Genomic DNA, 21,347 nt, shown 5'->3' with positions numbered 1-21,347 from the left:
AGCCTAATCTCTATGGTTTGTGTATTGGAGACAGAAATGGAGGAGAACCCATTATTTTATAGATTTATTTCTAAGAATATTTGGTGTAGGGGCATACATGTGAGAATGGAATGCTAGTTTACATAGGGAGTAGAACAGCACAGACAGGATAGGACCATAACACTGGAGTACCATAATATCATCATTCTGGTTCTGGAGCATCACAATGCTGTTGTCATGACAACATACCCAACAATCTAGATGTTGCGAAAATAAATTCCACTTCTGAGTCACTTTTGCTGAACACTTGAAGCAGAGCACAATGCAAACCTATACGTCTGAATCCTTAAACTCAGCAGGTGGAAATGAATAGATAATTTTTTTAATTCCTTTTTTTTCTTTTTCACAGACCTGAAAAAACAGAAACAGGATAATGGACAACGTTCTTGTGCTGTGAGTTTCCATAATCAATCATCTGTAATTAAGTAGCCTATTTGGTGGGCTATTACAATCTAGCTGTAATACAACTTCCCCTCTGTTGAATTAATGATACAATCTGACTTTGCCATGTTAATTTTACCTAGCTAGACTAAACTAGACTGGACTAGACTGAACAAACCAGTAGACTGGACTGAATAGAATAGATTCTCAGAGAGAGAGAGGGCTGGAGGAGAGAACTGGAGAGGGAGATGGAGAAAGCGTTAAAGAGAGTGCAGATGCACAGGGGAAGGAAGAGACTTTGAAGGCTCTCTATGGACTGCTGAGAGAGAGAGAAAGATGGAGGTAGAGAAAGCGGTATAGAGGATGAAGGAGAGAGAGAAAGAGGTAGAGAAGATGAAGGAGAGAGAGAAAGAAGCATAGAGGATGAAGGAGAGAGAGAAAGAGGTAGATGATGAAAGATAGAGGTAAAGGATGAAGGAGAGAGAGAAAGATGTAAAGAGGATGAAAAGAGAGCGAAAGGAAGAGAATATGGAGAGAGAGAAAGAGGAAGAGAGGATGAAGGAGGGAGAGAAAGAGGTAGATGGGATGAAGGAGAAAGAGGTAGAGAAGTTGAAGGGGTAGAGAAAGAGGTATAGAGGAGGAAGGAGAGAGAAAGAGGTATAGCAGATGAAGGACAGAGAGAAAGAGGAAGAGAGGATGAGGGAGAGAGCGAGAAAGAGGTAAAGTGGATGAAGGAGAAAGTGGTAGAGAAAGAGGTAAAGTGGATGAAGGAGAAAGTGGTAGAGAAAGAGGTATAGAGGATGGATGAGAGAGAAAGAGGTATAGAGGATGGATGAGAGAGAAAGAGGTATATAGGATGGATGAGAGAGAACGAGGTATAGAGGATGGATGAGAGAGAACGAGGTATAGAGGATGGATGAGAGAGAAAGAAGTATAGAGGATGGATGAGAGAGAAAGAAGTATAGAGGATGGATGAGAGAGAAAGAAGTATAGAGGATGGATGAGAGAGAACGAGGTATAGAGGATGGATGAGAGAGAACGAGGTATAGAGGATGGATGAGAGAGAAAGAAGTATAGAGGATGGATGAGAGAGAAAGAAGTATAGAGGATGGATGAGAGAGAAAGAAGTATAGAGGATGGATGAGAGAGAAAGAGGTATACCTACCTCATCCCCACAGTTTTTATTTATTTACTTTTCTGCTCTTTTGCACACCAATATCTCTCTACCTGTACATGATCATCTGATCATTTATCACTCCAGTGTTAATCTGCAATATTGTAATTATTCGCCTACCTCTTCATGCCTTTTGCACACATTGTATATAGACTCCCCTTTTTTTCTACTGTGTTATTGACTTGTTAATTGTTTACTCCATGTGTAAGTAACTCTGTGTTGTCTGTTCACACTGCTATGCTTTATCTTGGCCAGGTCGCAGTTGCAAATGAGAACTTGTTCTCAACTAGCCTACCTGGTTAAATAAAGGTGAAATAAAATTGAAAAAATAATAAAATAGCAGATGAAGGACAGAGAGAAAGAGAGGATGAAGGAGAGAGAGAGAAAGAGGTAGAGATGATGGAGAGAGAGAAATAGAGGATGAAGGAGAGAGAGAGAAAGAGGTAGAGGATGGAGTGAGAGAAAGAGGTAGAGAGGATGAAAAATGTGAGGGAGAAAGAGGGAGTATATGGAGAAGAGGGTCAAGAACGAAATAGAGCGGGTGAGAGAGGAGGTGCAGGGAGAAAAGGAGAGTGAGCGAGATGATGGAAGGAGAGAAGGAAGAAATAGAAAAAGAAAGACAAGGAAGCATACATAGACACATTGATGGAGCTGGAGAGAAAAAAGATATACCGGAGAATGTAAGACACAACCTGGGAGACGTGAGACAGTGTGTTGAGAAGGCGAGAGATGCTCAAAGACAGAGCAGAGAAAGAGAGAGCAGGACTATGAGATGAAGATTAGTGAGTTGCAGGATGAGAAGAGGGAATTGATCTGCAGACTTGTCAAGTAAAATAGACTGGGGATGGAAAATCCAGATACAGGAACTCCAAATGACCTTCTGTATGTATTCTGTTTGGTATACTGCACATAGCCTGAGCTATAGGAATAGAATAGAAACACTATACAGGTGCCTCCATGGCCACAAACACTTTTCACTTTTCAGGTCATATACACAACCAGAGACACTATTCACTAACATTAGGTCATATACACAACCAGAGACACTATTCACTAACATTAGGTCATATACACAAACAGAGACACTATTCACTAACATTAGGTCATATACCTACCCAGAGACACTATTCACTAACATTAGGTCATATACACAACCAGAGACACTATTCACTAACATTAGGTCATATACACAACCAGAGACACTATTCACTAACATTAGGTCATATACACAACCAGAGACACTATTCACTAACATTAGGTCATATACACAACCAGAGACACTATTCACTAACATTAGGTCATATACACAACCAGAGACACTATTCACTAACATTAGGTCATATACACAACCAGAGACACTATTCACTAACATTAGGTCATATACACAACCAGAGACACTATTCACTAACATTAGGTCATATACACAACCAGAGACACTATTCACTAACATTAGGTCATATACACAACCAGAGACACTATTCACTAACATTAGGTCATATACACAACCAGAGACACTATTCACTAACATTAGGTCATATACACAACCAGAGACACTATTCACTAACATTAGGTCATATACACAAACAGAGACACTATTCACTAACATTAGGTCATATACACAACCAGAGACACTATTCACTAACATTAGGTCATATACACAACCAGAGACACTATTCACTAACATTAGGTCATATACACAACCAGAGACACTATTCACTAACACTAGGTCATATACCTACCCAGAGACACTATTCACTAACATTAGGTCATATACACAACCAGAGACACTATTCACCAACATTAGGTCATATACACAACCAGAGACACTATTCACTAACATTAGGTCATATACACAACCAGAGACACTATTCACTAACATTAGGTCATATACACAACCAGAGACACTATTCACTAACATTAGGTCATATACACAACCAGAGACACTATTCACTAACATTAGGTCATATACACAACCAGAGACACTATTCACTAACATTAGGTCATATACACAAACAGAGACACTATTCACTAACATTAGGTCATATACACAACCAGAGACACTATTCACTAACATTAGGTCATATACACAAACAGAGACACTATTCACTAACATTAGGTCATATACACAACCAGAGACACTATTCACTAACATTAGGTCATATACACAACCAGAGACACTATTCACTAACATTAGGTCATATACACAACCAGAGACACTATTCACTAACATTAGGTCATATACAGTGCCTTGCGAAAGTATTCGGCCCCCTTGAACTTTGCGACCTTTTTCCACATTTCAGGCTTCAAACATAAAGATATAAAACTGTATTTTGTTTGTGAAGAATCAACAACAAGTGGGACACAATCATGAAGTGGAACGACATTTATTGGATATTTCAAACTTTTTTAACATATCAAAAACTGAAAAATTGGCAGTGCAAAATTATTCAGCCCCCTTATGTTAATACTTTGTAGTGCCACCTTTTGCTGCGATTACAGCTGTAAGTCGCTTGGGGTATGTCTCTATCAGTTTTGCACATCGAGAGACTGAATTTTTTTCCCATTCCTCCTTGCAAAACAGCTCAAGCTCAGTGAGGTTGGATGAAGAGCATATGTGAACAGCAGTTTTCAGTTCTTTCCACAGATTCTCGATTGGATTCAGGTCTGGACTTTGACTTGGCCATTCTAACACCTGGATATGTTTAGTTTTGAACCATTCCATTGTAGATTTTGCTTTATGTTTTGGATCATTGTCTTGTTGGAAGACAAATCTCCGTCCCAGTCTCAGATCTTTTGCAGACTCCATCAGGTTTTCTTCCAGAATGGTCCTGTATTTGGCTCCATCCATCTTCCCATCAATTTTAACCATCTTCTCTGTCCCTGCTGAAGAAAAGCAGGCCCAAATCATGATGCTGCCACCACCATGTTTGACAGTGGAGATGGTGTGTTAAGGGGGATGAGTTGTGTTGCTTTTACGCCAAACATAACGTGCATTGTTGCAAAAATCTCAATTTTGGTTTCATCTGACCAGAGCACCTTCTTCCACATGTTTGGTGTGTCTCCCAGGTGGCTTGTGGCAAACTTTAAACAACGCTTTTTATGGATGTCTTTAAGAAATGGCTTTCCTCTTGCCACTTCCATAAAGGCCAGATTTGTGCAATATACGACTGATTGTTGTCCTATGGACAGAGTCTCCCACCTCAGCTGTAGATCTCTGCAGTTCATCCAGAATGATCATGGGCCTCTTGGCTGCATCTCTGATCAGTCTTCTCTTTGTATGAGCTGAAGTTTTAAGGGGCGGCCAGGTCTTGGTAGATTTGCAGTGGTCTGATACTCCTTCCATTTCAATGTTTAAAGCTTGGGAAATCTTTTTGTATCCAAATCTATTTGTGTAAAAAAAAAAAAAAAATGTTTTAAAAGAACTTACTCAAAGTTTTGCAATTCAAATGTGATGAAATATGTCTTGCTCCCAGGCAGACTAAATCACTTTCTTTTTTTGCCCGCTTTGAGGACAATACAGTGCCACTGACACGGCCCACAACCAAAACATGCGGACTCTCCTTCACTGCAGCCGACGTGAGTAAAACATTTAAACGTGTTAACCCTCGCAAGGCTGCAGGCCCAGACGGCACCCCCAGCCGCGTCCTCAGAGCATGCGCAGACCAGCTGTCTGGTGTGTTTACGGACATATTCAATCAATCCTTATCCCAGTCTGCTGTTCCCACATGCTTCAAGAGGGCCACCATTGTCCCTGTTCCCAAGAAAGCTAAGGTAACTGAGCTAAACGACTACCGCCCCGTAGCACTCACTTCCGTCATCATGAAGTGCTTTGAGAGACTAGTCAAGGACCATATCACCTCCACCCTATCTGACACCCTAGACCCACTCCAATTTGCTTACCGCCCAAATAGGTCCACAGACGATGCAATCTCAACCACACTGCACACTGCCCTAACCCATCTGGACAAGAGGAATACCTATGTGAGAATGCTGTTCATCGACTACAGCTCAGTATTTATCACCATAGTACCCTCCAAACTCGTCATCAAGCTCGAGACCCTGGATCTCGACCCCGCCCTGTGCAACTGGGTACTGGAATTCCTGACCGTCCGCCCCCAGGTGGTGAGGGTAGGTAACAATATCTCTACCCCGCTGATCCTCAACACTGGGGCCCCACAAGGGTGCGTTCTGAGCCCTCTCCTGTACTCCCTGTTCACCCACGACTGCGTGGCCATGCACGCCTCCAACTCAATCATCAAGTTTGCGGATGACTACAGTGGTAGGCTTGATTACCAACAACGACGAGACGGCCTACAGGGAGGAGGTGAGGGTCCTCGGAGTGTGGTGTGAGGAAAATAACCTCACACTCAATGTCAACAAAACTAACGAGATGATTGTGGAATTCAGGAAACAGCAGAGGGAGCACCCCCCTATCCACATCGATGGGACAGTAGTGGAGAGGGTAGTAAGTTTTAAGTTCCTCGGCGTACATATCTCAGACAAACTGAATTGGTCCACCCACACAGACAGCGTTGTGAAGAAGGCGCAGCAGTGCCTCTTCAACCTCAGGAGGCTGAAGAAATTCGGCTTGTGACCAAAAGCACTCACAAACTTCTACAGATGCACAATCGAGAGCATCCTGTCGGGCTGTATCACCGCCCGGTACGGCAACTGCTCCGCCCACAACCGTATGGCTCTCCAGAGGGTAGTGAGTTCTGCACAACGAATCACCGGGGCAAACTACCTGCCCTCCAGGACACCTACACCACCCGATGTCACAGGAAGGCCATTAAGATCATCAAGGACAACAACCACCCGAGCCACTGCCTGTTCACCCCGCTATCATCTAGAAGGCGAGGTCAGTACAGGTGCATCAAAGCAGGGACCGAGAGACTGAAAAACAGCTTCTATCTCAAGGCCATCAGACAGTTAAACAGCCACCACTAACATTGAGTGGCTGCTGCCAACACACTGACTCAACTCCAGCCACTTTAATAATGGGAATTGATGTAAATTGATGTAAATTATATCACTAGCCACTTTAAACAATGCTACTTAATATAATGTTTACATACCCTACATTACTCATCTCATATGTATATGTATATACTGTACTCTATATCATCTACTGCATCTTTATGTAATACATATATCACTAGCCACTTTAAACTATGCCACTTTAATATATACTTTGTTTACATACCCTACATTACTCATCTCATATGTATATACTGTACTCGATACCATCTACTGCATCTTGCCTATGCCGTTATGTACCATCACTCATTCATATATCTTTATGTACATATTCTTTATCCCTTTACACTTGTGTGCATAAGGTAGTAGTTTTGGAATTGTTAGGTTAGATTACTCGTTGGTTATTACAGCATTGTCGGAACTAGAAGCATAAGCATTTCGCTACACTCGCATTAACATCTGCTAACCATGTGTATGTGACAAATACATTTGATTTGATTTGATAAAAGACAAGGCCTAAGCAGTTAATAAGCTATTTAATACAGTAACAAGCAGAATTGAGTCTTTCATAGATATGGTAGCAGTTGAAGTGCTATGCATGTCCTTATACAGTATACATTATACAATACAAAAAGATCTTGGGCCACTGGTACATTGCATTGGTGATGCATTGACACGTAGAGCAAGCCAATAGTCCCCAAACGCAAACCATCCGGTCCTAATTCGCCAAATGAACACAACAGTGACCACATGGAGGGAACTACAGAACCAGTACAAAACCAAATAGAAGTTGATAACATGCTTTGCCAGCTAAAGAGTTTATATTCACACAGCGCTTGGACACAGACACACACGCGGGTATTGATCAAAGCACACAGGAGCAAAGCATCAACACTGAAGTGCAAATAGCAGGACATAATGCGCTCAGCCTCGGGAATGACTTTGAGTAACAGTCCATGAACCCAGACAATGCTGACTGTGCCAATGCTGCTTAACTCGTTTTTTCCCCCGTTTTTTAAAAAGATAGTAAGGTACTACAGCAGCCATCTTAAATTCAAGGTTCTGTCTGAGAACTGCAGGTTTGGGGAAGCATGCAGGCTGACAGGACAATGTTTTCAGGACCACAAATACCTATTGTAGATCAAATAATGCATAATGGATAATGAGTTACATCCACTGTGTCTACAGGAAGCATTTACAACCTTACTGTAAGCACTAGGTAAACATGATGAAACAGCAGCATATAGGGTTACTGTATGAAAACGTCACAGTTTGACATAGCATCACCCTATAGTGCATCTTATCCTTAAAGGACAAGACAGACCAACACGAATGTTGGCCGTGCGCAGTAGATCACCTGCTGGGTGTCAATGAACGGTGTCGATTCAACATGTAGAACCGTAGGGAAATAAAAAGAAAAGGAAGGCCAATGTTCTGTGGTCAGAGGCGTTAGGACTGCCACCAGCGTGTAGGTATGTCTTGTCCTTTCGTTGGAACTTTGGTTAGCAGTCCTTAGGTCCAAATTTGAATTGTGGGAAGGTTTTGTAATCGGAAACATTTTTATTTGAATGCCTGCTTTAGAATTCTTATAAACACTAATCCATATAACCGTGTTTACCTTTATACAGTATAAGGCCTGTTGTCGATGATTCAAGACATACTTTACACATATACATGTTTTACTATACATATGCATGTTTTACTTTACATATGCATGTTTTACTATACATATGCATGTTTTACTATACATATGCATGTTTTACTATACATATGCATGTTTTACTATACATATGCATGTTTTACTATACATATGCATGTTTTACTATACATATGCATGTTTTACTATACATATGCATGTTTTACTATACATATGCATGTTTTACTATACATATGCATGTACTCCAACAAGTGTTTTATGTTTACACATTTTACGTTTCTTTATCATGTAGATATTTCATAGTGTTTCTGGATGTCTTCATGAGTGACATTAGTGCTATGACATCTGGCATGATAATGAATAAAAAATAATTCAATTGTATTAACTTACTGTTAATAAATAAGCAAATGCATAATACATGATGATTTATAGTTTACTATTGATTTACAAATGGTTCAAAAATATCAATAATGATATTATACTTTCACATAAATGCACTGTAAGATGCTATGTTCAATACATCACAAAGCGTTTATCAAATACCTATATAGTATTTATATTTATTTAGTGCTTATGGATGGGTTATGAATGCCTTTTGTAGCTAGTTCCGCTAATCATGAACGAATAAAGCTTGAGTCCTCTCAAACATGGGAGACTTTCTGAGACTCTCGTGCATGTTTGATGCTATACAGCCATTTGATAACGCGTGCATTGCGCTCGACGGCAGATATTCCGTAGGGGACGCGCTCAGCCGAGTCCGCGTCGTCTGTCAGGTTGTCGTTGCTATGCAGCGATCGCTCGCAGTCGGAGCTGATCATGCTGGCGCTGCGGAAGTTGAGGGAGAGGAGGTCGGAGTTGGCCCGGGCAAAGCTCTCCACCACACCGAGGCCCTCCAGCTCCCCGGGGTCCAGCCCACAGTAGTTAAAGAAGCGCTCCACGTCAGCGCCTGCCCGGGCATAGCGCTCACTCAGGTCAGATTTGGATCGGTTCAGGGATGGTCTCCGGGGAACAGAGGCATGGGGTTTGGGTGGCGGGGGCGGGCCGGAGCCACCGCTAATGCCGGGTTTCACACGGAGGGGCAAGCGCAAGTCTGAGGAGCTGAGTGAGAGGTGCAGCAGGCCCTCGACAGGCCGCTCCTGCAGGAGGCTGGCGCTCAGGTTGAGGTTGGCACCCTGCGTGGGGAACACCCGCAGCGACTCAGCAAAGGAGCGGCGGTGAAGCTCGCTGGACCGGGAGCGCTGTGGGGCCCAGCTCCTCGCCCCATTCCCCTGGCCCGCCATGCAACTCTCTGAACTGTTGAGAAGATTCCGCAGGATCTCTAAATTGAGGTTGGCACGCTTGGCTTGGCCCACATCAGATTTACCGTTGTTTTTGTTGGAGGCTTTGAGGGCAGGGCTGCTGCCAGCTCTCTTGGGACCATATGCAGGGCCACCAGGGGGTCCAGGAGGGCTGGGCAGGAGTAGAGCAGCCGTCACAGGCTCCTGCTTGGCGTTGATCACCTCTTGGCTCTTCACGTACTTGGCCTTGTCCGCCTCCAGCCTCTCCACGGCGCTCATACGATGGGGTTGGTGCTGCTCTGCGGCCTGCCTACGGAAGTATTCAGGCCCCTTGTTGAGGATCCGCAATGGCACCGCGCCGGGTTGAGCCGGGCCGGCTGTGGCAGCAGGTAGGGTGACATCCTTGCCCACGCCTTCTGACTGAAGCATCTCCGTGGGCATGTCAGAGATTTTCTCCCCCGCCACAGTCGTGCTGGATTTGGTGGTACTACGCACCACTCACAGCACTGCCTCAGAATAACAGACATCCAGCCGGAGGAATGCCCTGCTGCTGCTGCTGTTGCTGCAACCTGCGTCTGGCCAGTATCGATAACACAGCCTCATTGCACCTCCCAGCAGGTAGCACCGGCCCTGTTTTGCCTCCCGTCTATATACAAATCTATATTTATCTATCTCTTTTGTGCTAAATCTATGACTCTCCCTGTATCTATCCCTCTCTCTCTCTACATCCTGAAATATCTCTCTATTTTTTTCTGGCTGTGCGCAGTCTCGGTCTGGGTCTCTGAGCAGACGTAGGTAATGGAGCCTGTGGCGTTGGTCTTCTTCTCCCAATCCAGTGGATTCTTCCAATGCAGAGATGGATGCAGCTTTCTCCCCCAGTCCTTTGTGCTGCTCAGCCTAGGCAGCGACCTGAAACCCAGCACAGCCTCCACAGCCAATAATTTCACAGGAGAGTTGACATCACTGTTCTAGCAACAACAGGAAGAGAGGGCAAGGTAGGGTTGTGGTTGGCTGTTAAAGCAAAAACTACGATCCGATTGGTTGATCAAGCACCAAGGGGAGGGCTGGGTAAAGGAGTCTCTGTAATAACATGTGGGAAGGTATTATACGGTGGAGCACTACTGATTCTTCAGAGAGGTGAATAGGATTTTCCAGAGTGGAATAAAAATGTTTCACATTGAAACATTAATTCCACTATGGTGATGATACTGTCCGCATATACTGAAATTATTCCAATCCATACCACAATATGAATTCAGGGAGAACCCTCATGGAAACAAATGTGAATTTAATATGATTTTATGGGGGTAGCAGGTAGCCTAGTAGAGTGGTTTGCCAGTGATTGAAAGATTGCTGGATCAAATCCCAGACCTGTTAAGGTAAAAATCTCTTGTTCTGCCCCTGAACAAGGCAGTAATCCCACTGTTTCCTGTCATTGTAAATAATAATTTGTTCATAACTGACTTGCATAGTTAAATAAAGATGACTTTTTTAAATCAACTAATGTGATAACGTGAAATATGATGTAATAGGATCTCATGTGAAATAAATGTGGCAACATGGGGATGCAAAATTTCAACATGTGAGAACATGTGACAACATTTGAGTACATGTGAAAATCCAGGTGTCAAATGTCATTCAGAATATTTTACTTTAAAAATGCATAATTTACATTATTTCAATTTTAACAGTCCCCCGCTTTGATAGGTGGGTGCAATGTATTGGTGGGGTCATTAGCATATTTGGGGACGTGGTCAAATATATTTGTGTCTACCGACAGTGTCAGTGTTGTAGCATTTTAACTGTCTGATAGTTAATGTTGTTGGAAGTTGAGTGTCTCTTTTGACATGGTCTATTTGACAAATGCTGTTAGAACATGTGGCACTGATGAGCGTCACTGTAAAAAAGGTATTGTCTGTTGTCCAGTAGTTTCACTACTGGAATTTGTCTTTTCCTATCTGGAAACCATATGTTAGTAAATTATTGTAAAATTCACAGTAACATACCAGCAATCTATTGTGCCTTATCTGACTCTTCTGTTGACAACAAGCAACCTTACTTGCTAATTGGCAGCCTATCAGAATATTGCAGGCATGGCTTTTAACTAGCTCTTTTTAGTCTCCCAAGAGTGAGAATGGCTTCCCAGTTAATATGACCTGTTGTGTTCTGTTTATAATTCTGTGCTTGTGCGCTGTCCGTTCTCCAGCCTGACATGACTGCATGTGATACCAAATAACTGTATACTATTTAATTAATACAGTACCTAGTCACCATGTCATTGTACTACGCCCTTCCCTACTGCACATCAGACAAACAACTAATCATTAACTTCACGTCAGCTTTCTGTAAACCAGTAGACATTAAACTGCACACTACTCTCTTACCAATACAGCTCCTGAGTGTCATAGGTTCTTATAAAGATTTCAGAATGAACCGTGTCAGAAGGGGTGTTTAACTTTTATTAACATGATGATTAACCACTTAAACACATACAACATTTCCAATGATGGTTGCCACAAAAACAACATATTGTACACTACACGCCCCCAAATATGCCAATGAGTCCGAGCCAGCAAATTGTTCCCACCTACATTTTAGTGCTGTAATAATTGTACCTTATACTGAATATATTGTGTAGAAAAATATAAACCCAACATGTAAAGTGTTGGTCCCATGTTTCATGAGCTGAAAAAAAATCTCATATTTCTGTCTGTAATAAAGCCATTTTGTGGGGAAAAACTCATTTTGATTGGCTGGTCCTGGCACCCCAGTGGGTGGGCCTGGCTGCCAAGTGGGTGGGCCTATTGGTTGCTCCCATGCCCAGTCATGTGAAATCCATAGATTATGGACTAATTTTTTTTTTTTTTCAATGGACTGATTTCCTCATATGAACTGTAACTCGGTAAAATCTTAGAAATTGTCCCATGTTGCATTTCTATTTTTGTTAAGTATAGATTAGCAGCACATGTACTCTAAAAGGCACCGACCAGTACTGTGTGAATTCCCATTTGTACCTCTGAAGGTATCTTATGTGTACCTTTGACCTTTTTGTAAACCAGGGAACAACATTGTACCCTAACCATACTCTTAATTTCAAGAGTGTGTGGATATAAGTTCTTGGTAACAAATAAGTATTGGATGTCAATGCTGAGACATTGAGGCACTCCAGACGAAATCATATGAAAACGTGTTTTTGGAACATGTCACGCCCTGACCATCGGAGCCGCCCCCGGCGGAAGATGCCCACCCGGACCCTTCCCAATTGAGTCAGGTTTGGGGGGGGGGGGGTACTGTCACGCCTATCTATAGAGAGCTGTTTATTCTCTATGTTGGTTGGGTCGTGATAGTGACTAGTGTGGGTCATCTAGGTGATTAATGGTTTATGTTGGCCTGGTATGGTTCCCAATCAGAGACAGCTGTTTATCGTTGTCTCTGATTGGGGATCATATTTAGGTAGCCATTTTCCCCATTGTGTTTGTGGGATCTTGTCTACAGTTAGTTGCCTGTGTTCACACCAGTAGTGTCACATTTCGTTTGGTAGTTTGTTGTTTTTGTTCGGTGTTCATTTATTAAAGGATAATATACGCCTACCACGCTGCACCTTGGTCCATTCCTTATAACGATCGTGACAGAAGATCCCACCAACAACTGACCAAGCAGCGTGCCCGGGAGGTAATGGCATCCTTGTCTGTGGAGGAGATTAGGGAGAGAACATCCTGGACTTGGGACAACGTAATGGCAGGAGAGAAGAGCCTGCCATGGAAGCAGGCGGAAGCAGCGAAGGAGGGACAGCGACGAAGTCGGGGAGGTAGGCCACAGAAACCCCAAGACATTTTTGGGGGGGGCACATGGAGCAGACGGCGGAGCCGAGGAGTGAACCAGAGCCAGTCTGCGAGAAGGAGAATTTGGAGGAGAGAGAAATGGGAGAGTTGTTAAGTTGGTGGAGGATGCATGGATTTGGAATAAAGGAACATGTTGTCAGTTGTCAGGTACTCGTCATGAGAGATGTGTGTTAAAGTTCCAGAACAATTGATGCAGGCTATACACACCAGGTCTCCAGTGCATCTTCACAACCCAGTGCGTCTTGTGCCAACTCCTCGCACTCTCCCTCAAGTGCGCTTTCCCAGTCAGGTGTGTCCTGTTCCTGCTCCTAGCACTCTCCCTGAGGTGCGTGTCACCAGCCCGGTGCCAACTGTACCGGTCCCACGCATCAGGCCTCCAGTGCGCCTCCACAGTCCAGTACGTCGTGTGCCTCCTCCCCGCACTCACCCTTAGGTGCGTGTCACCAGCCCGGTGCCAACTGTACCGGTCCCACGCATCAGGCCTTCAGTGCGCATCCACAGTCCAGAGCTTCCAGCGACAGTTCCCAGTCCAGTGCTTCCGGCGACGGTCTACAGTCCGAAACTTCCTAAGACAGTCTGCGGTCCGGAAGCTCCTGAGACAGTCTGCGGTCCGGAGCCTCCTGAGACGGTCTGCGGTCCGGAGCCTTCAGCAGGGGTTCTCAGTCCGGAGCCTCCTGCGACGATCTACGCCCCCCCGAGGGTAGATGCCTAACCGGACCCTCCCCTATTGAGTCAGGTTTTGCGGTCGGGGTCTGCACCTTTGGGGGAGGGGGGGGGGGTGCTGTCACGTCTGACCATAGAGAGCTGTTTATTCTCTATGTTGGTTGGGGCGTTATAGTGACTAGGGTGGATCATCTACGTGATTAATGGTTGGTTTATGTTGGCCTGGTATGGTTCCCAATCAGAAACAGCTGTTTATCATTGTCTCTGATTTGGGATCATATTTAGGTAGCCATTTTCACCATTGTGTTTGTGGGATCTTGTCTACAGTTAGTTGCCTGTGTGCACACCAGTAGCTTCACGCTTCGGTTGGTAGACTGTTGTTTTTGTTCGGTGTTCATTTATTAAAGGATGATGTACGCCTACCACGCTGCACCTTGGTCCATTCCTTATAACGATCGTGACAGAACACTTCACATTGTGACATTCCAATACAAGTTCATTACCTATAATGCATCTCTGCACTTAGAGTACCATCTTATTAGTTATCAAATAATTGGACTATTCTCATGTCATTGATTTAATTGACTTATTTCACCAATTTGAGGGTTTTCTGTATAGTTGTCTAATGTTGGTGGGGTATATTATTCAATGTTACTCGTTTTTATCAAGTTTCTTTTTAACAAAGCTGAGATTCACTTTTAATTCCAAAGTGTAAGAATACAGGTGAAATAAGTTGTTAGCACAGGCGTGGTGGCGTAGCAGAAAGATCAAAATGCTGTGAACCAAGAGGTTGTAAATTCAAATCTGAGGTAAGACACTTGAGTAATAAACATATGTTGAAAACACTGCATGATAAAAGCACTCTGTGTATCACAATGACTTATTTTTGTTTTCACATATTTCACGTGAAATCATGTGGTTTTTCTGTAAGGCAATAATCAATTAAGGATGATTTTTTTTTTAAATGTAAAATTTAAATACCCAAAACAACCCCAAACCTCTATGTATTGTTCATAAAAAAATATGTATTAACACAAATATAATAACACAAAGGCCTTCCCCTTCCAACACAGACATACTATTGTACTGAAGCATGTTCAAAACTGACTGAATGTTATCTCCTGTGTTTGTCCTGTTGCCATGGTTAGAGAGGATGGATAGTTGGATACCTAGATGGCCGTGCAAGGCCAGTCTGGTCTACTTATTGCCCCACCCAACGGACCGGGTGCCACAGAAGCGAAAGAACTTACTGGCAATTTTTTTCTGGAAGTGGCGGGGCAGGTGGAGAGAGCGGGGAGGTCAAAATAAGTAGACCAGTGCTCACATGAGAGAGGGAACGCCCACTTACACAAAAAGGAATCTTCATCATTATTTCCAATGGTAAACTGCCTGAGTAAGACATCTTCATTTATCCACCATCTTTGGTTGGATACCTATTCCAATTTAATGACAGCCCTTATAAATGTATTTCTCATATGTTACCAATGGGTGGCGACAACATACCAGGTTCTACACAGAATGTAGTGCTGCAGATGGATTAAGGGCCCTGCACAAAGCCACAATTTAGTTACTTTGCCTGAGACCTGAATACTTGCTTTAGGTCTTCAAGCTCAGTCTGCAGGCTTTCTCAGGCAGCAGGCTAACATATAGGCTTGTGGTGCAAGGGGAGACCCAGGATCTAAGCCAGACAGTAACACCAGTAACCATCCGGCTCACTTCTGACAGATTTGTCTTGTCAGCCCTGTGATTCGAACCAGCTGCCGATAAATTACTGTAAAATTCACAGTTGCCCCTATGTAGTGCATGTAAGAGAGGATGGGTACATATCCCAATGTAATGACAGCCTCATTAATGTATTACTCCTGTGTTACCATTGGGTGGGGCAACATACAAGGATTGATATTGCGCTGAATACTGCTATTGCCATGAGGTATTGTGCTTGTTCGAGAAAAACATGTCAAAAGATCTTCAGGCATTTAACCGATCAATTTGCTATGAACCTCATATTTTCTTTGCAGAATATGTGGTAAAATACCTTTTTGATTTTCTGAAAAATAAAAACTATTTTTCTATGGTTAAAATAGATCACTGCAAAGTACTACCCAACCGATCTGATATGGCACATTTCATTTTGCTATGAATATGCACACAAATGTCAAATAGTCAAGAATACATGCAGTGAATGCAAAGATTATAAAGTGAGCCAATCAATCGTCAGGGAAAATGCTTACGCCAGAATTGGGCCTTAAATGTACGCAAGCATCAAAGGACTTCCACTTTGATCCACATGTAATGTACACGCAGGGATGTAATATGAGAAGCCAAGCAAGACAATTCAATTTAATGGTTGTACTTCTGTGCACAGCATGCTATTGAAATAGTTAAATGAATGGTTTCCCATTGTTCACTTGACCTCCAGTCCAGTTGTTGTTTAAAGTGGCAATTATTTTCTGCTGATTCAAGATTGAAATCCTGCCCCTGGAGTTATGGCTGGTCTGATTGGAGTGACCCCCCCCCCTCTCCAGCAATGGGAAAAAGAGTACCCAATTGTCATACTTTAGTAAAGGTAAAGATACCTTAGTAGAAAATGACTCAAGTAAAAGTAAAAGTCACCCAGTAAAATACTTCTTGAATCAAAGTCTAAAAGTATTTGGTTTTAAATATACATAAGAATTCAAAGTGAATGCAATTTCTAAAATATACTTATAGTATAATATACTTAAGCATCGAAAGTAAAAGTACAAATAATTTTTAAAATCCTGATATTAAACAAACTAGACGGCAATATATATATATTTTTTTTTACAGATAGCCAGGGGGCACTTAGACATAATTTAGAAACAAAGCATTTGTGTTGAGTGAGTCCGCCAGATAAGAGGCTGTAGGGATGACCAGGGATGATCTCTTGATAAATGCATGAATTGGATCATTTTCCTGTCCTGTTAAGCGTTCAAAATGTAACGAGTACTTTTAGGTGTCAGGGAGAATGTTTGGAGTAAAAAATACCTTATTTTCTTTAGGGATATAGTGGAGAAAAAGTAAAAGTTGTCAAAAATATAAATGGTAAAGTAATGTACAGATGCCCAAAAACACTACTTAAGTAGTACTTTGAAGTATTTTTACTTAAGTACTTTACACCACTGCTCCCCAGCCATGCATTTTCAATAGTCAATTTCTGATTAGATTATAGTTTTTTTAAATCGTTAGCCTAACATTTCAATCTGACAAAAGGCGGGTGGAACAAAATTAATATTAAAGAGACATTAAGTGGAGTGTCAAGTTCTGCTTTATTAGCCGATGAAACAGTCTACCGAAGAGAGCCCTTTTGTCTGGTTTGTGATCTGATCTCAAATCGCTATCGCTACGTTGCATTTGTGGCTGACTAAATGTGTCAAAACACCCTTTACCAAAGCAGTTGTGACCTCTGTTACAACTCACGCACCAGCTTGGCCCAACACAAACAAGGCCATTACCATCGTGAAGACCAAGTCTGTCAAGAGATGAATTAAACATGACTTTTCAGTAAACAAGGAGCGAGAGAGAAGGGAGAGACAGAGACTGAACCGTGCTACCACAATAGCACCCGACCCACCATAGCCCACTGAGCAGACCAGACAGACACCATGGAATAATCCATGACAAAATGTCTTCATGTTGCCTGGCAACTAACTCACTGTGTTGTTTAGCAGTGCTTGAGGCAATAGATCTATGCAAATTGTTTTTTTTTTTACATGCCTCTCTCTATCCCCTAGCTGGCAGCGACAAACAAGCAGCAAGTGGATCTATTCTCACAAGTCAGCACCCTTCAGGGATTGTTGCTATTATTGATTAATGTGACAGATTTACTTGTCAAAGCTATTGCCCAAGTGTGAATTATAGCACATGAAGCTCTGTGTTTAGACCTCACACTGCTTTCAACTGCAGCTTGCGGACATCAGTAGTCGTTTCAGTGTGAGGTACAAGAAACATGTTCAGTGTATTATACACAGCTGGTTCCTCTCAACAAGCATCGCCAGCCAACACCTATATCCCTTGTATAGATCATTTCATTAAGGCAAGTGTATCTTTCATTTCACCAGCTGTCAAAGCAATGGTAGACTACTACGCAGACCCCTTATCAAATAGTTATGGTGTTTAATTTGTATTCCGATGTATTTATCTATGACAGTCGCTTTGAGTATTATCTCTCTAAATGTCTTCTGTTGTTGTATTATTATAGATGGGGGAGTAAGGGTGTGTGTGTGTGTGTGTGTGTGTGTGTGTGTGTGTGTGTGTGTGTGTGTGTGTGTGTGTGTGTGTGTGTGTGTGTGTGTGTGTGTGTGTGTGTGTGTGTGTGTGTGTGTGTGTGTGTGTGTGTGTGTGTGTGTGTGTGTGTGTGTGTGTGTGTGTGCGCATGTCTTGTCTCTGCAGGTTGATTTAATAGAAACATAGCCAACATGTGTTTCCCTCCTGCGTATAGGCCTATCTAAATAACTGACTCTGGTCCAATTATGAAAATGTCTCTGAACAGAGCAACTGATGAAGCTGATATTCTGCCATTCTGTCTGTGAAAGTTGACGAAATGGATGATGAATTTACTTTCAGTACTGCAAGACATTGTGTTGACAACCTGAACTTCATTAATTTGACAGCAAATGTGAAATGAATTGTGTTGTTTTATTTTGGCTAGCCACATGTAACTGCATAACAATGACTTGATTGTGCTATTTTTTTTTTTAAGTTAACAAAACAAGTATATTGTTTATTTTTTTGCATCTTGCAGGTTGCCTACTTATGGACTGCTGCCATACAAATAGTATTTGTTTTTCTTCAAATACTCTAGATGCACTTGATTGAGCCCAGGCTGGCACAATGGAGCCAATGGGATAATCCCAAAAGTGCAAACCCTTTCCATCTATAATTTTTTTATTGTATAAACAGGACCACATTGACTGAAAATTACCGTATACGCAAAGAAAAACGATTGCTTGTTCAAATTGCTCGACCTACCGTACAGAAGAATAAAGTGTGTCGTTTCCACCCAAGGTTGAATGTACAGTTAGCAGCTGATTGACAGCATAACAAACAGAAGAACCTATTTTCCTGTCCCTAAAAAACATTAATGTTCTGTAACTGGTTACCTCAGATGTAAGGACACATTACGTTCGAAATGTTGCGTAGTAGAGCAAACAAAAATGAGAATGGTCATTTCATTTCCAATTTCTGGCAGTGTTCATTACGCAGGGTCACGGCACTGGGCCGTAAATGTATATTTTCCCAGTGGGTGTGCTGATTGTTCTATTCCTTCCACCCTGACATCATGATTTTTAACCAAAGCTAGTTAGCTTAGAAAGCCAAATAGGTACATATATACAGTTGAAGTCGGAGGTTTACATACATTTTAGCCAAATACATTTAAACTCAGTTTTTCACAATTCCTGACATTTAATCCTAGTAAAAATTCCCTGTCTTAAGTCAGTTAGGATCACCACTTTATTTTAACAATGTGAAATGTCAGAATAATAGAAGAGAGAATGATTTATTTGAGCTTTCATTTCTTTCATCACATTCCCAGTGGGTCAGAAGTTTACATGCACTTCACAGGCCGGTGTGCTCAGTGCCAGCGTCCCACATTTGTCGGGTGGAGGCTGGCATCCAGCCAGAATGGGTGGGGCCAGCTCTGCGCTCGAGACCGCCAGTGCGCCTCCACGGCCCAGTGTGTGCAGTGCCTTGGCCAAGGAGGAGGCCACCTGTATGTCTCCCCAGCCTGGTGAGTCCTGTGTCTGTTCCAAGAACCAGGTCTCCTGTGTGTCTCCCCAGCCTGGTGAGTCCTGTGCCTGTCGCCTATCCGGAGCTGCCAGAGTCGCCCTCTTGTCCGGGGCCCGTTGCGAGGGTCCCCAGTCCGGGGTCGGCGGCGAGGGTCCTCGCTCTAGAGGCGCCACCTAAGTGGGCCAAGCCGGAGGTGGGGTCTCCGTCCCTCACCAGATCCGCCGCCGTAAAGAAGGCCCACCCGGACCCTCCCCTTGAGAGTCAGGCCGGAGTCCGCACCTTCCAGGGGGGGTCGGGGGGGGGGCTATTTTGGTTAGGCCAGGGTGTGACTAGGGTGGGAATTCTATGTCCATTTTCTATGTTTTGTATTTCTCTGTTGTTTGACCGTGTGGTTCTCGATCAGAGGCAGCTGTCTATCGTTGTCTCTGATTGAGAACCATACTTAGGTAGCTTTTTCCCACATGGGTTTTGTGGGTAGTTGATTTCTGTTTAGTGTTTTTCACCTTTCAGGACTGTTTCGGGTTATTCCCTTTGTTATTTTTGTGTTCAGTGTCAATAAACAAACAAACAAACAAACAAACAAACAAACAAACAAACAAACAAACACTGCACCTTGGTCCTCACCTTCTTTCACCAACAGCCGTTACAGATGTCAAACAGAGAGGCACTGAGTTTGAAGGTAGGCCTTGAAATACATCCACAGTTACACCTCCAATTCACTCAAATGATGTCAATTAGCCTATCAGAAGCTTCTAAAGCCATGACATCACTTCCGGGAACGTTCCAAGCTGTTTAAAGGCACAGTCAAATTAGTGCATGTAAACTTCTGACCCACTGGAATTGTGATACAGTGAATTGTAAGTGAAATAATCTGTCTGTAAACAATTGTTGGAAAAATGACTTGTGTCATGCACAAAGTAGATGTTCCAACCGACTTGCCAAAACTATAGTTTGTTAACAAGAAATTTGTGGAGTGGTTGAAAGATGAGTTTTAATGACTCCAACCTAAGTGTATGTATACTTCCAACTTCAACTGTATGTTGGTACTAGCGCAGGTTAACCTACTACAGGGTAATACTACTACTACTACTGAATTTACATTTACTTGAAAGATGTGTTCCAAGTTGCATACGCTATATTAGTAACTACAGTGTAACTAGTCCATTAACCTCGCATGGGTGCTGGAGGGAGGCTTTGGTCCTGGTAGCAACGCGTTACACATAAGGATATCTGAGTGTCAGGTGTTTGTTTCGACCTGTCAACATCTATCAGTGTACCTCCAGGGCAGTGGGGCAAATTCAGACACCTGGTGTGTGTTTGTGTGTATAGGTGGGGGTAACGGGGTGAGAATAACTTGCCATGACAAGGGTGTAGAGGTGAAACCTCTTGGATCCTATCAGGACTGCTCCTTCGGGCCCCATTGATGTCAATAGCTTAGGGACCCAATATCGGCAATAGGTTAGACCACATCCAGACAGACCTTTCGTCTTCTATGGTACCTTCATGCGGTCGTGCTCAGTCTGTTGTCGTCACTGTTGTTTAGACCACTGGCCCTCCAGGGTCGTCGTGTCTGAGTGTCTCACCCACTA

General features: G+C 42.9%; 1 protein-coding gene across 1 annotated transcript; it reads right to left on the bottom strand.

Moving 5' to 3' along the window:
• Positions 1-7,090: 7,090 nt before the first annotated feature.
• LOC124039168 (protein FAM110B-like) lies at positions 7,091-10,460 on the bottom strand. The gene has a single exon (XM_046355073.1). It carries the CDS (start codon positions 9,944-9,946, stop codon positions 8,870-8,872), a length of 1,077 nt encoding a protein of 358 aa, XP_046211029.1. The 5' UTR covers positions 9,947-10,460; the 3' UTR covers positions 7,091-8,869.
• Between the last annotated feature and the right edge of the window lie 10,887 nt (positions 10,461-21,347).

This window comes from Oncorhynchus gorbuscha, linkage group LG07, assembly GCF_021184085.1.
Source record: "Oncorhynchus gorbuscha isolate QuinsamMale2020 ecotype Even-year linkage group LG07, OgorEven_v1.0, whole genome shotgun sequence".
NCBI lineage: Eukaryota > Metazoa > Chordata > Actinopteri > Salmoniformes > Salmonidae > Oncorhynchus > Oncorhynchus gorbuscha.
Note: the sequence above shows the minus strand (reverse complement) of the source record. Positions and strands in the feature narration are given on the sequence as shown.